We start from the raw sequence: 20,137 nt of genomic DNA, 5'->3' as shown, positions 1-20,137 counted from the left end.
TGATGACAGCATTGCACACTCTTGGCATTCTCTCAACCAGCATCACCTGGAATGCTTTTCCAACAGTCTTGAAGTAATTCCAACATATGCTGAGCACTTGTTGGCTGCTTTTCCTTCACTCTGCAGTCCAAGTCATCCAAACCATCTCAATTGGGTTGAGGTTGAGTGATTGTGGAGGCCAGGTCATCTGATGCATCATTCAATAACTATCCTTCTTGGTCAAATAGCCCTTACACAGCCTGGAGGTGTGTTAGGTCATTGTATTGTTGAAAAGCAAATGATAGTCCAACTAAGTGCAAACCAGATGCAATGGCGAATCGCTGCAGAATGCTGTGTGCCTTGAATTAAAAAAAAATCACAGACAGTTTCACGAGCAAAGCACCCCCCACACCATCACATCTCCTCCTCTATGCGTCACAGTGGGTACCACACATGCGGAGATCATCCGTTCACCTACTCTGCGTCTCACTAGGACACTGCAGTTGGAACCAAAAATCTCAAATTTGGACACAAAAAAAATCTCAAAACAGACTAAAGGACAGAATTCCCCAGTCTAATGTCCATTGCTTGTGTTTCTGTAACGGATTTATTTGGCCTGCAATTTCTGAGGCTGGTAACTCTAATGAACTTATCATCTGCAGCAGAGGTAACTCTGGGTCTTCCTTTCCTGTGGCGATCCTCATCAGAGCCAGTTTCATCATAGCGCTTTATGGTTTTTGTGACCTCACTTGAAGAAACCTTCAAAGTTCTTGACATTTTCCGCGTTGACTGACCTTCATGTCTTAAAGTAAATATGGACAGTTGTGTCTCTTTGCTTATTTGAGCTGTTCATGCCATAATATGGACTTGGTCTTTTACCAAATAGGGCTATCTTCTGTTTACCACTCCTTCCTGGCTCATACACATTAAGAAGGAAAGAAATTCCACAAATGAACTTTTAACAAGGCACACCTGTTAATTGAAATGCATTCCCGGTGACTACCTCGTGAGCCTGGTTGAGAGCATGCCAGAAGTTGCAAAGCTGTCATCAAGGCAAAGGGTGGCTACTTTGAATAATCTCAAATATAAAATATATGTTGATTTGTTTAACACTTTTTTTTGCTTACTACATGATTCCATATGTGTTATTTCATAGTTGTGATGTCTTCACTATTATTCTACAATGTACAAAATAGTCAAAATAAAGAAATCCTGGAATGAGTAGGTGTGTCCAAACTTTTGACTGGTATTTTATTTGTTTTACATTGTTTGCAAACTAATATGTGACATGTATTAATGCCTAAATAACATGCAAAGCAGGCAAGCACCCAGAACGTTTTATTTTTTATTTTCTAGAAATGTAGTGCTCAAAACAGGTGGGCCTCTGCCTCACCTGCCCTGAATGACAGGTTGCCACTGGCTGGTGTGAGGGTGGGTAAATAACATTTCTGTAGACCTATAATTAGCATATTCTTAATGGCTGCTAAGACAAGAAATATTTGAAAAGCGATTGATGTCTACCTAATCTGCTGCCTATACTGTATGCCGATTAGGATTCATGAAGAGTTTGTTTCCTGTTATTGTGAAAGGCAAGGGTCGGCCTTCATGTGCAATGCATACGCTTTGAGGGATCATCATTGAACCAGATACTGTGACATGTTGGTGTATGTGCAATTGACGGTTTCTTTCTTTCCCCTGTATATATGTTACGTTTGGTCTAAAAATATATTGGACTCACTGAAGCTACTCAATAGTTATAACTATTACTGAGCTGTAATCCACCAGCCCAGTACTTCAGATTGGTTTGGGTGAATTCTTTGAACACTTGTAAAGCACTTTCTTAATGACCCCTTTGTCAGAGAAGGAAATATACTATGACTACTGAGCAAGTGTGTGGGCTGTTGACATGCAGTCACTCGACCATGTAGTAGCCTACGGAACCCTAAAAGCTTGTGGCTTACGTGTTAATTGAGCAAAAAGAGAGACACTGATTTGTTGAAAACGACAGAAGTACATCTGCTAGCAAACTGCTAACTGCACAGTGCTAGAGTGGAATAGGATAGTGCACTGGGCAGTAAAACACAAGATGGTGTGTGAGTCCGGTGCCATAGCAACCAGGTTTCTAGGACCACATGAATTCATGGCACTGCATAGGAGAGAGGATGTTTTGGGCTAACTATAAACCTGGGTTCAAATCTGACTATTCACCAGAGAAGTATGATATGAATGGATATATCAATAAGTTGAGCTAAAGTAACTTTTGTTTGAACAGCAGGGCCTTGACCTACATACATTATTTTATTGAAGGTCTCCATCTTTGTCGGTCTTAAAGGGACAGTACAGGGTAGTTTGTGTGGAGGAGGATGGAATGGGGTTCCCATGTTTGTATATATGCTAAGATGACCATGTTAGCTATTTTACTACCCAAATTCCGGCGCACAATTGGCCCAGCGTCGTCCGGGTTAGGGTTTGGCCGGGGAAGGCCGTCATTATAAATAAGAATTTGTTCTTAATTAACTGACTTTCCTACGTTAAAAAATAAAGGTTAAATAAAAATTGTGGAAGCACTGTATTCTATGTGGCAGAAATTACCAGGTAGAAATCATATAGTTAAATGGTACACATCAATAACCTATGAATTACTTGTTTGTGTCTACATTTAAAAAAATGCAGTATGTGTACATCCTGAGTAGCCTGATGGTATCACACTAGAGGTGCAGGGCTGAGTTGCTTAACAGAAAAACCTGTTCACTGTGTAATGGACTATTGAAATGATATTACACTCCCCTCCATATGTATTTGGATAATGAGGGTAAATGTTTCATTTGGCTCTTTACTCCAGCATTTTAGATTTGAGATAGAATGTTTCATATTAGCCGACGGTACAGAATGTCACCTTTATAATCTTAGGGTATTTTAATACATATCTGTTTTGCTGTTTCGAAATGAAAGCGATTTATGTATCTAGTCCCCCCATTTGAAGAAGTTATAAGTATTTGGACATTGATTTATAGTGTATTAGTAGTCAACTGTTTAGTATTTGGTCCCATATTCCTTGCACGCAATGACTACATTAAGCTTGTGACTCTACAAGCTTGTTGGATGCATTTGCGGTTTGTTTCTGTTTTGAATTATGTTTTGCCTAATAGGAACTGAATGGTAAATAATGTGCCATTTTATATTATTATGGATAATCACGAATGAGGCACAAAGATCATACCCCCCCAAAAAATGTTAACCTCCCTGTTATTGGTAACGGTGAGAGATAAGCATCTTTTGTTGTAGCCTCTGAACAGCATCTCGCTCATCATTATTCATGATTCATTCATGATTTTTCTTAATCATGGCATTATCAGGATTAATCTAGAAGTGTTCAGAAACATCTAATCTACTCACTTAGAAATAACATTACTCCAGTCATCACTCACCGTTCAGTTACTATCGGGCAAAACACAACCTAATCAAATTTCAAATGCTCCCAACCAGTTTTTAGAGACACAAGCTTGATGTAGTTACATTGTGTGCAAGGAATATGGACCAAATACTAGACTAGTTACATGAAGTGCTTTCCTTTCTAAATGGTAAAACAGATCATGTGAATGAGAATACCCTCAAATAAAGGGTGGCATTCCTTATTGTTGCCTCATATTAAACATTTGATCTCAAATCCAAAATGCTAGAGTATAGAGCCAAATTACAAATGCCTAAATACATATGAGGGGAGTGTAGAAGCAATACTAGGGGGTCCCTCAAGTTTAATTCAGGATCTTGCACCCCAGTCCAACCCTATAGGCCTATTGGAGGATGCAGGCCAGTCAGGAGAGGTGCAGATGCAGACTAGTCAGGAGAGGTGCAGATGCAGACCAGTCAGGAGAGGTGTAGATGCAGACCAGTCAGGAGAGGTGCAGATACAGACCAGTCAGGAGAGGTGCAGATGCAGACCAGTCAGGAGAGGTGTAGATGCAGACCAGTCAGGAGAGGTGTAGATGCAGACCAGTCAGGAGAGGTGTAGATGCAGACCAGTCAGGAGAGGTGCAGATAACTGGGTTACACTTTGGTGTGGCAGTACACCTCAGCAACTTTCACTGGGGACAAAGGGGACATGCCCCCCCCCAGTTTTATAGTTGGAATGTGATACAAAACGAGGCAACGTTGTGGTTTTGGACCATGCGGATGGATGCCTCCGAGCGGTCAGGTAGGCTGTGAGGAGTGTTTATTCTACTGGATAAACAAATATAGATGTATGTACGGTATAGGAACGTTTTCAGACCCTTTGACTTTTTCCCAAAAAATTTACATTACAGCCTTATTCTAAAACGGATCAAATCAAATAAATTCCTCATCAATCGAGACACAATACCCCATAATGATAAAGCGAAAACAGGTTTTTAGAAATGTTTCAAACAGAAATACCTTATTTACATAAATATTCAGACCCTTTGCTGTGAGACTTGAAATTGAGCTCAGATGCATCCTGTTTCCATTCATCCTTGAGATGTTTTCAATGGAGTCCACCTGTGGTACATTCAATTGATTGGACGTGATTTGTAAAGGCACACACCTGTCTATATAAGGTCCCACAATTGATAGTGCATGTCAGAATAAAACCAAGCCTTGAGGTCGAAGGAATTGTCTGTAGAAGTCCGAGACAGGATTGTGTCGATGGCACAGATCTGGGGAAGGGTACCAAAACATTTCTGCAGCATTTGGTGCCCTTCCCCAAATCTGTGCCTCGACACAATCCTGTATCTGAGCTCTACGGACAATTCCTTCGACCTCATGGCTTGGTTTCTGCTCTGGCATGCACTGTCAACTGTGGGACCTTATATAGACAGGTGCGTGCCTTTCCAAATCATGTCCAATCAGTTGAATTTACCACAGGTGGACTCCAAACAAATTGTGGAAACATCTCAAAAACAGAGTGGCCGCCTTCTTAAATGGAAGAAGTTGGTCAGGGAGGTGACCAAGAATCCGATTGTCACTCAGACAGAGCTCTAGAGTTCCTCTGTGGAGATGGGAGAAACTTCCAGAAGGACAACCATCTCTGCAGCACTCCACCAATCAGGCCTTTACAGTAGCATGGCCAGACGGAAGCTACTCCTCAGTAAAAGGCACATCAAAGCCCGCTTGGAGTTTGCCAAAAGGCACCTAAAGACTCTCAGACCATGAGAAACAAAATTCTCTGGTCTGATGAAACCAAGATTGAATTCTTTGGCCTGAATGCCAAGGGTCACGTCTGGAGGAAACCTTGCAACATCCCTACGGTGAAGCATGATGGTGTTAGCATCCTGTTGGGATGTTTTTCAGTGACAAGGACTGGGAGACTGGTCAGGATTGAGGGTAAGATGAACGGAGAAAAGTACAGAGTGATCCTTGATGAAAACTTGCTCTAGAGTGCTCAGAACCTCATACTGGGGTGAAGGTTCACCTTCCAACAGGACAATGACCCTAAGTACATAGCCAAGACAATGCAGGAGTGGCTTCGGGACAAGTCTCTGAATGTCCTTGAGTTGCCCAGCCAGAGCCCGGACTTGAACCCGATCGAACATCTCTGGAGAGACCAAGTACAGTTGTGCCAAGCATGTAACGTCATACACATTAAGACTCAAGGCTGTAATCACTGCCAAATGTGCTTAAACAAAGTACTGAGTAAAGGGTCTTGTCACGCCCTGGTCAAAGTATTTTGTGTTTATCTTCATGTATTGGGTCAGGCCAGGGTGTGGCATGGGGTTTTTGTATTGTGGTGTGTTTTGTCTTGGGGTTTTGGTGTGTACAGTGCCTTGCGAAAGTATTCGGCCCCCTTGAACTTTGCGACCTTTTGCCACATTTCAGGCTTCAAACATAAAGATATAAAACTGTATTTTTTGTGAAGAATCAACAACAAGTGGGACACAATCATGAAGAGGAACAACATTTATTAGATATTTCAAACTTTTTTTAACAAATCAAAAACTGAGAAATTGGGCGTGCAAAATTATTCAGCCCCCTTAAGTTAATACTTTGTAGCGCCACCTTTTGCTGCGATTACAGCTGTAAGTCGCTTGGGGTATGTCTCTATCAGTTTTGCACATCGAGAGACTGACATTTTTTTCCATTCCTCCTTGCAAAACAGCTCGAGCTCAGTGAGGTTGGATGGAGAGCATTTGTGAACAGCAGTTTTCAGTTCTTTCCACAGATTCTCGATTGGATTCAGGTCTGGACTTTGACTTGGCCATTCTAACACCTGGATATGTTTATTTTTGAACCATTCCATTGTAGATTTTACTTTATGTTTTGGATCATTGTCTTGTTGGAAGACAAATCTCCGTCCCAGTCTCAGGTCTTTTGTAGACTCCATCAGGTTTTCTTCCAGAATGGTCCTGTATTTGGCTCCACCCATCTTCCCATCAATTTTAACCATCTTCCCTGTCCCTGCTGAAGAAAAGCAGGCCCAAACCATGATGCTGCCACCACCATGTTTGACAGTGGGGATGGTGTGTTCAGCTGTGTTGCTTTTACGCCAAACATAACGTTTTGCATTGTTGCCAAAAAGTTCAATTTTGGTTTCATCTGACCAGAGCACCTTCTTCCACATGTTTGGTGTGTCTTCCAGGTGGCTTGTGGCAAACTTTAAACAACACTTTTTATGGATATCTTTAAGAAATGGCTTTCTTGCCACTCTTCCATAAAGGCCAGATTTGTGCAATATACGACTGATTGTTGTCCTATGGACAGAGTCTCCCACCTCAGCTGTAGATCTCTGCAGTTCATCCAGAGTGATCATGGGCCTCTTGGCTGCATCTCTGATCAGTCTTCTCCTTGTATGAGCTGAAAGTTTAGAGGGACGGCCAGGTCTTGGTAGATTTGCAGTGGTCTGATACTCCTTCCATTTCAATATTGTCGCTTGCACAGTGCTCCTTGGGATGTTTAAAGCTTGGGAAATCTTTTTGTATCCAAATCCGGCTTTAAACTTCTTCACAACAGTATCTCGGACCTGCCTGGTGTGTTCCTTGTTCTTCATGATGCTCTCTGCGCTTTTAACGGACCTCTGAGACTATCACAGTGCAGGTGCATTTATACGGAGACTTGATTACACACAGGTGGATTGTATTTATCATCATTAGTCATTTAGGTCAACATTGGATCATTCAGAGATCCTCACTGAACTTCTGGAGAGAGTTTGAAAGTAAAGGGGCTGAATAATTTTGCACGCCCAATTTTTCAGTTTTTGATTTGTTGAAAAAGTTTGAAATATCCAATTAATGTCGTTCCACTTCATGATTGTGTCCCACTTGTTGTTGATTCTTCACAAAAAATACAGTTTTATATCTTTATGTTTGAAGCCTGAAATGTGGCAAAAGGTCGCAAAGTTCAAGGGGGCCGAATACTTTCGCAAGGCACTGTATGTATTGGGATTGTAGCTAGTGGGGTGATCTAGCAAAGTCTATGGCTGTCTGGAGTGGTTCTCAATCAGAGGCAGGTGTTTATCGTTGTCTCTGATTGGGAACCATATTTAGGCAGCCATATTCTTTGAGTTTGTCGTGGGTGATTGTCCTTAGTAACCTTGTTAATGTCACTGTGTTCGTTTGCACAAGATAGGCTGTTTCGGTTTTCATGTTTTGTAGTGTTTATCGATTCGTGTTTTACGTTAGTTTAAATAAACATGGATCGCAATCTACACGCTGCATTTTGGTCCGACTCTCTTTCTACCGAAGAAAGCCGTTACAGGTCTGAATACTGATATTTCATTTCTTTATTTTAATAAATTTGCAAAAACTGTTTAAAAACTGTTTTCGATTTGTCATTATGGGGTATTGTGTGGGATTGATGGGGGGGAAAAACAATTTAATCCATTTTAGAATAAGGCTGTAACGACAAAAATTAATACATCTCACTCAAAGTAGTAGTAACATTTTGCATAAAAGTTATCTTACACCTTCCCCTCAGTCAGTTACAGGAAGCCCTCATTAATTGTGCAACATCGGTTGAGACTACCCAAGTATTTAACAATAACCATTCAGTTTGGATTTACAAACACACACTTTCAATAGGAATAATGACAAAATGTAACAATGTGGAAAAATTCAAGGGGTCTGAATACTTTCTGAACGCACCGTATATAAACTTATTCAAGGAGAACACAGTGTTCTTGGGGACCTTCAATGCTGATGAAATGTTTTGGTGCCCTTCCCCAGATCTGTGCCTCGACACAATCCTGTATCTGAGCTCTACGGACAATTCCTTCGACCCCATGGCTTGGTTTTTGCTCTGGCATGCACTGTCAACTGTGGGACTTTATATAGACAAGTGCGTGCCTTTCCAAGTCATGTCCAATCAGTTGAATTTACCACAGGTGGACTCCAAACAAATTGTAGAAACATCTCCAAGATGATCAATGGAAACAGGATGCACCTGAGCTCAATTTTGAGTCTCATCGCAAAGGGTCTGAATACGTATGTAAATAAGGTATTACAGTTTTATATTTGTAATATATCTGCAAAAGTTTCAAAAAACCTGTTTTCACTTTGTCGTTATGGGTAGTGTGTGTAGATTGCTGAGGAAATGGTTTGATTTAATCCATTTTAGAATTAGCCTGTAATGTAACATAATGTGGAAAAAGTCGAGGGGTCTGAAAACTTTCAGAAGGCACAGTATATTATGTCCCCCCCACATCTAAAATCGAAGTTGCACCCCTGCCCCTCAGTATCACAAAGCAGACCCCCCAGTTCTTAGTAATCAGTACAACCGATTGTGATTCAATGAATATCTGTCTTTCAGAACAATAGTGCTAGGTCACCATTTAATGGATGTGGGGAAACTTTTAGCTGGTTCCCTCATGTAGCAGTAGTTGTGTAACATTGATTTTAAAAATGGGTTATACTTCATTAAATATCATTTCAAACTGACAGTACAGTACTTGCTTGTTATTGTCTTTTAAAGTGATGTTGGTATGTGATCAAGTCTATTTATCTCTGCAAATACCTTTTCTCCACGCACATTACCGTGTGTATGATTGTGCTCATAAATACCAAAGGTGTTTCTTTTACTCTCATCATTGAGTAATGAATCATACACTACCGTAATTGCTGGACTATAAGCCGCTACTTTATTCCCACACTTTGAACCTGGCGGTTTATACAATGACGCGGCTAATTTATGGATTTTTCCCGCTTTCGCAAGATTCATGCCGCCGCCAAAAAACAGCACCGTCACATAATGTGACGTAAATCGAGCGCGCTCAAACTTCCCATCATTCTGATTACGGTAGTAATTTTGTCACCCTCATCATGGTAAAGACACGGAGAAATGCATATGATGCAGCTTTCAAGTTGAAGGCGATCGATCTGGACATCAGCGTAAATCGTGCATTTAAGGTGGCGCTCCGTGTTCAGTGGGAGGCTTGGATGACAAGTGGGGAGAAATCCTTCACTAAAACAGGCCGCATGCGATTGTCAAAAAATCCACTATCATCAACGGGTTTCGAAAGGCTGGACTGCTGCGTGTTGAAGGGGCAGCATGAGCTCAGCGGGGTATTTGCCTCCGGATGAAAGAGACGAGAGCGACAATGAAAACGATCCAACATCGGATGAAGCAATTCTGAGGCTATTCAACTCCGACACCGAAGGAGATGACTTTAGTGGTTTCAGTGCACAGGAGGAGTCTTGGTAGGCTACTGTTTTAATTTTTGTTACAAGCCGTGTTTCGTTAAAGCCTATTTATTTTTGTTACAAGCCATGTTTCGTTTAAAGGCTGTGTAAAGTTAATTTGTTTCAATGTAGCGGTAGGCACCTGCGGCTTATAGACATGTGCGGCGTATTTATGTACAAAATACATATTTTTAAATAATTCAGTGGGTGCGGTTTATATTCAGGTGCGCTTAATAGTCCAGCAATTACGGTACATTTATTTCATGACCAATATGTATTTTGCTCTAGGCCTGTGGTGCTTTGAGTTGTGACACACCTTAGCTTTCAAGTGAGCTTTTTAGAATTTTGTGATCCACCTTTTGAACAAGTATCAAGCCTCGACCAACATTTTTACCTCGACCTATGAATTAAATAGTAGGTGACTCACTAGTAGGCTCTAGAGCCTAATTTGTGAGAACCAATGCTCTAGTGTAAACCTGAAAGTTTACATACTTTCCATGCATTTTATCTATTGACCATCAATCTTGCAATTGCATTCCACATGATTAAATATTTCACAGTGCTTCTACAGTTACAGAGCTAATGTGTCAGTACTTATGCCTTGTTCAGTTGTCTGATCCCCTTTCTTTCTTTCTTTCTTTCTTTCTTTCTCGCTCTCTCTCCCTCCTACAGTGAGGAGCATCTACCCTCCATAGAGACACCCCTTTCAAGAGCTGATTCACCAAACATCTCCTTTTTTATTGGAATAATTGTCAGGGGACAATTATTAATTCTCTAAAAAAAATATGCTGAAAAATAGACGGCATTCTACATTTAAACTGACATGAACAAAGTCAAGTGAGGAAATATAAATGATAAATCAAGAGACCATTTAATATCTAACAGTTCTTCATGGTTTTTAAAACGACTTGAAAGAGAAGAATAGAATGTACTGGTAAAATGAACATCAAGAGAACCGCTTAATTGTCTTGTATCAGAGGTGATTTATCAACATATTAGAACTCAGGGTGGGTCATGACCAATTTGCCATGCATGTTGTCATGATGACCAGCCCCTCCACCCCCTCCCCCTTCCTCTGGTTGGTCCAGCTTTTGCTGTGGCTTCACCACCATGGACCTCAGCTGACAGAGGCCGTACCCCCATGTCCCAACCCCTGTAGCTGCTCCAATCAGGCAAGCCGCGTCATCTGTACAAGGAAGAGTTTAGAGGACGTACCGGACAGTATATCTGTGAACACAAGATACCTCAACTTACAAGAGAACACGATTCAGGTAAATATACCTTTCTCTCATTACATTTACCCACAATTCATACATGTACGCATATGAACAGAGTATGCTTTACGGCAGAGAGGTTTCATATGGCTACAATGTACCAGCATGTTTTTATATCTCTCAACAGGTGATAAAGTCAGACACGTTCAAGCACCTGCGGCATTTGGAAATACTGCAGCTCTCCAAAAATCACATCCGACAGATTGAGGTGGGCGCGTTCAATGGCCTGCCAAACCTCAACACCCTTGAGCTCTTTGACAATCGCCTCACGCTGGTACCATCGCAGGCCTTTGAGTACCTCAGCAAGCTGCGGGAGCTCTGGCTACGGAACAACCCCATCGAGACACTGCCAGCGTACGCCTTTCACCGCGTTCCCTCCCTGCGCCGGCTTGACCTGGGCGAACTCAGAAAGCTGGACTACATCTCTGAGGCCGCCTTTGAGGGCCTGGTCAACTTGCGCTTCCTGAACCTGGGCATGTGCGGCCTGAAGGACATCCCCAACCTCACACCCTTGGTCAGACTGGAGGAGCTAGAGCTGTCAGGAAACCAGCTGGGGATCGTCAGGCCGGGCTCCTTCCAGGGCCTGGTGTCACTGCGCAAGCTGTGGCTCATGCACTCCAAGGTGACGGTCATTGAGCGCAATGCCTTCGACGACCTGAAGAACCTGGAGGAGCTCAACCTGTCCCACAACTCTCTGCATTCACTGCCCCACGACCTCTTCACCCCGCTGCACCAGTTGGAGCGGGTGCACCTCAACCACAACCCCTGGGTGTGCAACTGCGATGTCCTGTGGCTCAGTTGGTGGCTCAAGGAGACAGTGCCCAGTAACACCACATGCTGTGCCCGTTGCCACGCGCCCCCAGTCCTGAAGGGCCGCTACATCGGTGAGCTGGACCAGAGCCACTTCACATGCTACGCTCCCGTCATTGTAGAGCCACCCACCGACCTCAATGTCACAGAGGGTATGGCCGCGGAGCTGAAGTGTCGCACTGGCACCTCCATGACGTCTGTCAACTGGCTCACCCCAAATGGCACCCTCATGACCCATGGATCGTACCGCGTCAGGATCTCAGTCCTTCACGACGGAACCCTGAATTTCACCAACGTTACTGTGCAGGACACGGGCCAATACACCTGCATGGTGACCAACTCCGCAGGCAACACCACGGCGACTGCAGTGCTCAACGTGTCCTCCTCCGACTCCAGCAACCCCTACAGCTTCTTCACCACCGTCACTGTTGAAACCGTGGAAACAAACAATGGTGAGGATGCTGGGAGGCAGTACATCAACGAAACCTACGTACCACCAGATTACCTGGGTCCCACTTTTTCAGGAGGGGTACTGGGTAAAGGCAGGGCTGGATTCACCATATCTCCATCTCGCTCTTCTCTCCACTCTTTCTCCCCGCGTGCCACCAGAAACACTGAAAATACAGTCACAGTGTCGATAATGGATGTCACAAACATTACTGGCCTGGACGATGTGATGAAGACCACCAAGATCATCATTGGCTGCTTTGTGGCCATCACCTTCATGGCAGCCGTGATGCTTGTGGTCTTCTACAAGCTGAGGAAGCAGCACCAGCTGCACAAGCACCATGGCCCCACCCGCGCTATTGAGATCATCAACGTGGAAGACGAGATTGGTGCCGGGGCCGGCATCTCAGGGGGATCGACCATGCAATCTGGGTGCGGAGGAGACGGAACATTGAGGATGCATCACCCGGAAATAGTCAACCTTCCCAACATTGGGCGATCAGAGCATCTTAACCATTACTACAAGGCCAATCATTTCAACAACAATGTGATGGGTCTGAGCATTGGGACAGGGGCAGGAGTCGGTACTCTAAGCAACAAGAACAATCTGTCTCCACTTAACCAGCAATGCCAGGATATCCCAATCTCCTGTACACAGGTTCCAATCCCCTCCGCCACTTTCCAGACCATGTCTGGAAATGGCACCAACACCAACCCTCTTTCTGTTTCCCCACCTCTGCCAATGTCCCTCCCCATGCCCCCCATGGGATTACATGGATCGATCAAGGGTTTCATGGGCCAGAACCAGAACCCACAAATGGAACCTCTTCTGTTCAAGGGAAACTCAAAGGAAAACGTTCAAGAGACTCAAATTTGAGAAGAAAGAGTGAGGAAAGAGAGAGAGTGCAAGGGAACGACAGAGAGGGGATTGATGGCTGGTTTACGCACTGAATGATTAGACACTACAGTGCATTGACATTACACCAAGAGAGAGGATAGACTGACACCGCAATACACAAACGCATAGGCTGGTCAGCTAAAGTGTACTGAGCCAAGGATTACCACAATGGGCCACTTGTGTTTGTAGTAACGGTCACGGCAATGGAGTTAAATATCGAACATCGCTACAATGTAAATCTGTGCCAAAGCAAATGTTTCTTGCAGTTTCTATGAGTTGTATTCACATAGAAGAAAGTACTGTGGCTCAATTCCCTAAGTCATTGTTGGCCAGTCTGTCAAGACATGCACAGCACGTACCACATTGAAGTTTGAGTTATGAGACATAACATTTCTAGTCATTTCTCTTTTACAGAAAACACTTGTGAAAGACACTCTGGTATAAACTCAATAGTCTCCCTTGAGGCCGTAGGTAGGCATAAATGGAAGGACAAAGGGTACAGTACAGTACAAATTACTGTGAAAATTCACAAATTCTATAAGTATATTTTCATTTGAGTATGTAACATTGCAGATTCCAATGCAGAGATATTTTGGAGGATGTATGAGCTGTAATGTGAATTATCAGGGGTGGTGATTGTGAAGGTTGAATTATACACTACATATGTTTTGAGTTTGGCTACTCATGCAACACAGAAGGGCTCAATTGCAACACTCATTGTGATGCTATGAATTTGGCTTCCATGAATATTGTAAAATCGTAGGAGAGGTCCCCCAGTGTTCTGTTAGACAAGCTTTTGTCTGTGATAACTGGACAATTCTGTTCTGGTTTGTCTTGAGAGTATATTCCATATATTCCAGCAGGCTACTTGATTATTCAAATGTGAGCTTCAGGTGCCTGCATGTGCCATCAGCAAATGCAGGTGAAATAACTAAACAGTGAGCTAATATCATGCAAAGAATTGTATGGGCAATGGAAATGTTGACAAAGTGTAAAACAACAGATCAGTGGCAAGATATTTGCTAGAAGTGGGGAATTTGTTATGAACTCCTTTCTCATGGTGACCATTTTGATGCTACATAATGCCGGTGATTAAATGCCTGTCTTTGCCATGGCATTCAGTCGGTGGGTTCAACCACCATATTTGGTTTAGTGTAACAGAAATGAATGATAATAGTATTTGGTTGTGTGACAGTTGGACAAACCACCTTTTTACAGTGTACCTTTCATGTGTTGATACCATTTAAAGCTTTGTGCATTTAAACTGTCTTCAATTATTTTTTGCTTAGTTTGATATAATGTGTACAATTGTCTAGCCATGTATCATTCACATAAATAAAGAAATCATATATCGAGGTCATGGAGGTCAGTGGAAACCAATTGAAAACAAACAATAGTTATAAAGAGTGATACAGTAGGCTACATTTTTAAATATAGGTTGAACCTATATGGTATACGATTCACCCATTAGTCATCTTGGTAATCCTAGTATGATGTCTGTTCTTAAATATCTCGTGACAGGCTTTTAGTCATTCTAATGAGAGAGTTACATTGGCATTAAAAGGACGCTTAAAGTGGCACAGAATCCAGTTTGTCTCCTGAAAAAGCTTCCGCTTCACTTCTTAACCTCAAGAAAATCTGAAAATGGTTGTTGCAATTGAGAGCAAACTGAACACGCCAACCATATTCAAGTGGAAGAGCGATTGTTGAGATTAGATGTATGTGTAACTGTAATACTACACACAGCAAGTAGTATTTTTGTATATGGAGGTGATCTTGCACCAACATGCTGCTCTGTGTGATTTGTTATCCACTCAACATTTCCTTTTGCTGCACCCCTCTCTCCTCGCAGAGCTGCATACATTTTCAGAGCTGGTGCCTTGAGTGAGTGGGGATGGTTGGTTCTTCTTGTTACTCCCGTAATGAGAAACAAAGGTGCATGTTTTGGGGGAAATAATGATAACATGAATAATAATATGGTCAATTCTGATAGAATATATGATTATATCTGTTGTATTAGACATTTACATAGGGCTTTCATTTAGTTTGATCAGGATTAGTATATGAAAACAACATGCAAAACTGTAGTCAACAACGGGTCAGTTTATAGGTTGCCCAACCAAGGAACTATGAGGGAGTTTTTCCTTTACGTTTTACACCCAGTTTCAGTAATTATGGTACTTCTCCTGAAAAAGCGTGAAGTAGAATAATGATATAGTATTTTACTAATGTGGTCCGGCAGACACTTTTTGCGAGCAGGGTTCAACTGTTTCCCTACTGAGACGCTACTAGAATATAAATGAAGACTAAAAACTCCAACATATGGCTGCACTGGTGATGTGCTACATTTGGTAACTGCCCTGTCAGGTTTCAAAGAGCATATTAAATACCTCTGAGTGTGCTACATGAGAGTAAACCACAGAACAAGATCTTGGAATTATAATATTTGGCCCAATGTTTGATGATCAACATCGCTATTGTAGACATGTCACTTTCATACCATTGGAGAAACTATGTCTATTATTAAGCTATATTATTATTTATACATTTTGTATTATTGTTGTTGTTATTATCATCATTATTATTATAAGGACCCTGTTACACCCTGAAATGAATGGTGTAGTAAATGTCTACCCAACTGGAATATGATGGAAGAAATGCACAACAGGAACTACTATACAGTCACTACTAAACCATGCCCGAGTAACAACACCAGTAAAGAACACGTGAACTTTGACAACTATGTCATCTTAACTCTACTTTACAAAAGAAGATGATGATGGCCTCTTGCAACAGATGGAATACTGAGTCTGTCATTGTCAACCCCCCACAGTAATGGAATACTGTATTGTAAACCACAAACTGACCTTTTGGTACAAGATTCCGTTTGATAAACAGAACGAGAAACTGAACTATGTTGTTGTTTGGAAAGCTTTTTAATGAAGTGAAAGAAATGAAGTTAAGCTATAGCAAACATATAGATTTCTTTAAATGCAAAATAATAAAAGCATCATTTTTGTGTTCATTTGTTTAAAAGAATTCCGCAAGTGTTGGTTGTATCTAAAGTGTAATATTATTGATATGGTCATTATCAATGTACTGTCATCTGATGTCACTTATAAATCATAAACCCAGGGATACAAAATGGTGTAGTAGGAGGTTTGAAACATTGTACTACTTTTCTATTCAACTTTGGCCACATCAATACATATGGTATTTACACTTCTATGATTGTCTTACAATGACTGAGAGGTACTATACGTTAATGTCTATGCCAGTTTGGCTTAACTTTCTGCGAGCTGTGAAGAATATTTCTCATTAAGAACTGTTCAACACACACAGTTCCAATTTAGTTTAGTTGTTTTCCCATCTTGAGCACCACATACTACAAAACACTTGAGTTTATCAGTTAAGCCAGGTAATATTCTGATGATATGATAATACATTAAGTTACGGCGTGGATTTTATAACACAAAAATGAAATGAATTCTGAACAATATCACTTCTTCTGTGTGTTTTGTCATTTTTAGTTTTCCGACCACTTATGAAGAGAAGGGAGTTAGTACTTCATTGACCACTAGCACGGTGCCCATGTTAGGTCAGAGTCACATCAATGGAAGTTGTGTCAGAGTCAATTCATAATTTTTTTTTTGTTAAACATGATTGTAAAAACACCAGCAAATCAGCTCCAAGTGATTTTAATTTAGGAAATCTGTTACAAAGTATTTCCACGCAGGTGTAACGTTCAATGAGTGTATAGGTGTGGAGTCAGGCGCAGAGAGCAAAAGGATGCGGGAAAAACACGCTTTAATGTCCAGAAATAAATCACAGGAACAAATAATGTGAAAAAATAAAGGACAGCAAGAACCCGAAAAGCAAACACAAACCACTCGAACACATACATACGAACAAGCCCGCACAAACAGAAGCGGGCTGAACTAACTTATATAACCCCACCCTAATAACCAAACAAGAAACAGGTGAAACCAATTAGACAAAAACAAACGAACACAGAACAAAGGATCGGTAGCAGCTAGTAGACCGGCGACGACGACCGCCGAGCGCCACCCGAACAAGAAGGGGAGTCACCTTCGGTAATATTCGTGACAGCAAGGTTTGAAATGAGTATGTTTTAGTCAAATGTTATATCTGTTTGGGCTTCTTGCGGTCAATTTGCAGTTTAACAATTATTTATAATTATGTTCCGGCCCCATCCGCTCAAGAAAAAATAGTCCCATGGCTGAATGATCCCTGCTTTATTCCATTTGTACTACTAGTGTGCGGCCTAATGCAAGGATGGGCAACTGAAGGTCCCTTATGTAGGCCCACGGATCAATTTAAAAAAAAATGTTAGTCGATGTCTCCATTTACTGTTGCGAGTTAGAATAGTATAATATCATTTAGCAATTTCGCAATTTGGTTGTGCATCAGCAGTTTTTCTCTTGTTATGTCAGTCACTGGCTGTCACTCAATTAGCCATGTCAGGAAAAAAAAGATATTGGTAAGTTAGTCTAGCGAACAGCTTGTAGTATTAATGGTTGATTTACCCCATTGGTTTCGTTAGTCACTCTCAATCAGATATCATATTAAGATAAACTGTGTAGAATTGTGTAGAATTGCATTAAATGTGTTATAAAATTACTTAATCTTCTCTCTGCCCCATGGCTAAATGTGTAGATTTCTAGCAATCTTACATTAAGACTGCAATATTTTCTCTCTGCCCCATGGCAAAATGTGAAGAATTGTAGCAATCGTACATTAAAACTGCAACATTTTCTCTTTGCCCCATGGCAAAATGTGAAGAATTGCAGCAATCGTACATTAAAACTGCAACATTTTCTCCCTGCCCCAGGGCAAAATGTGAAGACTTGCAGCAATCGAACATTAAAAGTGCAATAATTTCTCTGCCCCATGGCAAAATGTGTAGATTTGTAGCAATCGTATATTAAAACTGCAACATTTTCTCTCTGCCCCATGGCAAAATGTGAAGAATTGCAGCAATCGTACATTAAAACTGCAACTTTTTCTCTCTGCCCCCATGGCAAAATGTGTAGAATTGCAGCAATCGTACTTTAAAGGTGCAACATTTTCTATCTGACCATGGCAAAATGTGTAGATTTGTAGCAATCGTACAATTAAATTGCAACATTTTCTCTCTTCCCCATGGCAAAATGTGAAGAATTGCAGCAATCGTACATTAAAACTGCAACATTTTCTCCCTGCCCCAGGGCAAAATGTGAAGACTTGCAGCAATCATACATTAAAAGTGCAATATTTTCTCTCTGCCCCATGGCAAAATGTGTAGATTTGTAGCAATCGTACATTAAGACTGCAACATTTTCTCTCTGCCCAATGGCAAAATGTGAAGAACTGCAGCAATCGTACTTTAAAGGTGCAACATTTTCTCTCTGCCCATGGCAAAATGTGTAGATTTGTAGCAATCGTACAATTAAAATGCAACATTTTCTCTTCTGCCCCATTGCTAAAGTTGTAGATTTGTAGCAATCGTACAATTAAACTGCAACATTTTCTCTCTGCCCCATGGCAAAATGTGTAGATTTGTAGCAATCGTAGATTAAAACTGCAACATTTACTCTCTGCCCCCTGGCAAAATGTGAAGAATTGCAGCAATCGTACATTAAAACTGCAACATTTTCTCTCTGCCCCATGGCAAAATGTGAAGAATTGCAGCAATCGTACTTTAAAGGTGCAATATTTTCTCTCTGCCCGATGGCAAAATGTGAAGAACTGCAGCAATCGTACTTTAAAGCTGCAACATTTTCTCTCTGCCCATGGCAAAATGTGTAGATTTGTAGCAATCGTATATTAAAACTGCAACATTTTCTCTCTGCCCCATGGCAAAATGTGAAGAATTGCAGCAATCGTACATTAAAACTGCAACATTTTCTCTCTGCCCCATGGCAAAATGTGAAGAATTGCAGCAATCGTACTTTAAAGGTGCAATATTTTCTCTCTGACCATGGCAAAATGTGTAGATTTGTAGCAATCGTACATTAAAATTGCAAAATTTTCTCTCTGCCCCTTTGCAAAATTTGAAGAATTGCAGCAATCGTACATTAAAACTGCAACATTTTCTCTCTGCCCCAGGGCAAAATGTGAAGACTTGCAGCAATCGAACATTAAAACTGCAACATTTTCTCTCTGCCCCATGGCAAAATGTGTAGAATTGCAGCAATCGTCATTAAAGGTGCAACATTTTCTCTCTGCCAATGGCAAAATGTGTAGATTTGTAGCAATCGTACATAAAAAATGCAACATTTTCTCTCTGCCCCATGGCAAGATGTGAATAATTGCAGCAATAGTACATTAAAACTGCAACGTTTTCTCTGCCCATGGCAAAATGTGTAGATTTGTAGCAATCGTACATTAAAGGTGCAACATTTTCTCTCTGCCAATGGCAAAATGTGTAGATTTGTAGCAATCGTACATAAAAAATGCAACATTTTCACTCTGCCGCATGGTAAATTGTGAAGAATTGTAGCAAACTTACATTAAAACTGAAACATTTTCTCTCTGCCCCATGGCTAAATGTGAAGAATTGCAGCAATCGTACATTAAAACTGCAACATTTTCTCTGTGCCCATGGCAAAATGTGTAGATTTGTACTAATCGTACATTAAAACTGCAACATTTTCTCTCTGCCCCATGGCAAAATGTGAAGAATTGCAGCAATCGTACATTAAAACTGCAACATTTTCTCCCTGCCCCAGGGCAAAATGTGAAGACTTGCAGCAATCGAACATTAAAAGTGCAATAATTTCTCTGCCCCATGGCAAAATGTGTAGATTTGTAGCAATCGTACATTAAGACTGCAACATTTTCTCTCTGCCCCATGGCAAAATGTGAAGAACTGCAGCAATCGTACTTTAAAGGTGCAACATTTTCTCTCTGCCCATGGCTAAATGTGTAGATTTGTAGCAATCGTACAATTAAAATGCAACATTTTCTCTTCTGCCCCATTGCTAAAGTTGTAGATTTGTAGCAATCGTACAATTAAACTGCAACATTTTCTCTCTGCCCCATGGCAAAATGTGTAGATTTGTAGCAATCGTACATTAAGACTGCAACATTTTCTCTCTGCC

The 20,137-nt window shown here is 41.3% G+C and overlaps 1 protein-coding gene across 1 annotated transcript; it reads left to right on the top strand.

Annotated features, from left to right (window-relative positions):
• Positions 1 to 10,515: 10,515 nt before the first annotated feature.
• Positions 10,516 to 16,341, top strand: LOC139376453 (leucine-rich repeat-containing protein 4B-like). Its single transcript, XM_071119068.1, has 2 exons — positions 10,516 to 10,876; positions 11,007 to 16,341. The coding sequence occupies exons 1-2, from the start codon at positions 10,634 to 10,636 to the stop codon at positions 13,011 to 13,013; spliced, it is 2,250 nt and encodes a 749-aa protein (XP_070975169.1). The 5' UTR covers positions 10,516 to 10,633; the 3' UTR covers positions 13,014 to 16,341.
• The last annotated feature ends 3,796 nt before the right edge of the window (positions 16,342 to 20,137 follow it).

Source organism: Oncorhynchus clarkii, chromosome 20, assembly GCF_045791955.1.
Source record: "Oncorhynchus clarkii lewisi isolate Uvic-CL-2024 chromosome 20, UVic_Ocla_1.0, whole genome shotgun sequence".
Taxonomy (NCBI): Eukaryota; Metazoa; Chordata; class Actinopteri; order Salmoniformes; family Salmonidae; genus Oncorhynchus; species Oncorhynchus clarkii.
Note: the sequence above shows the minus strand (reverse complement) of the source record. Positions and strands in the feature narration are given on the sequence as shown.

Coding starts and splice junctions, on each gene's coding strand:
- LOC139376453 (XM_071119068.1), top strand. CDS start 10,634: ATGCATGTTGTCATGATGACCAGCCCCTCCACCCCCTCCCCCTTCCTC. Junction 10,877..11,006: donor TACAAGAGAACACGATTCAG/GTAAATATACCT, acceptor ATCTCTCAACAG/GTGATAAAGTCAGACACGTT.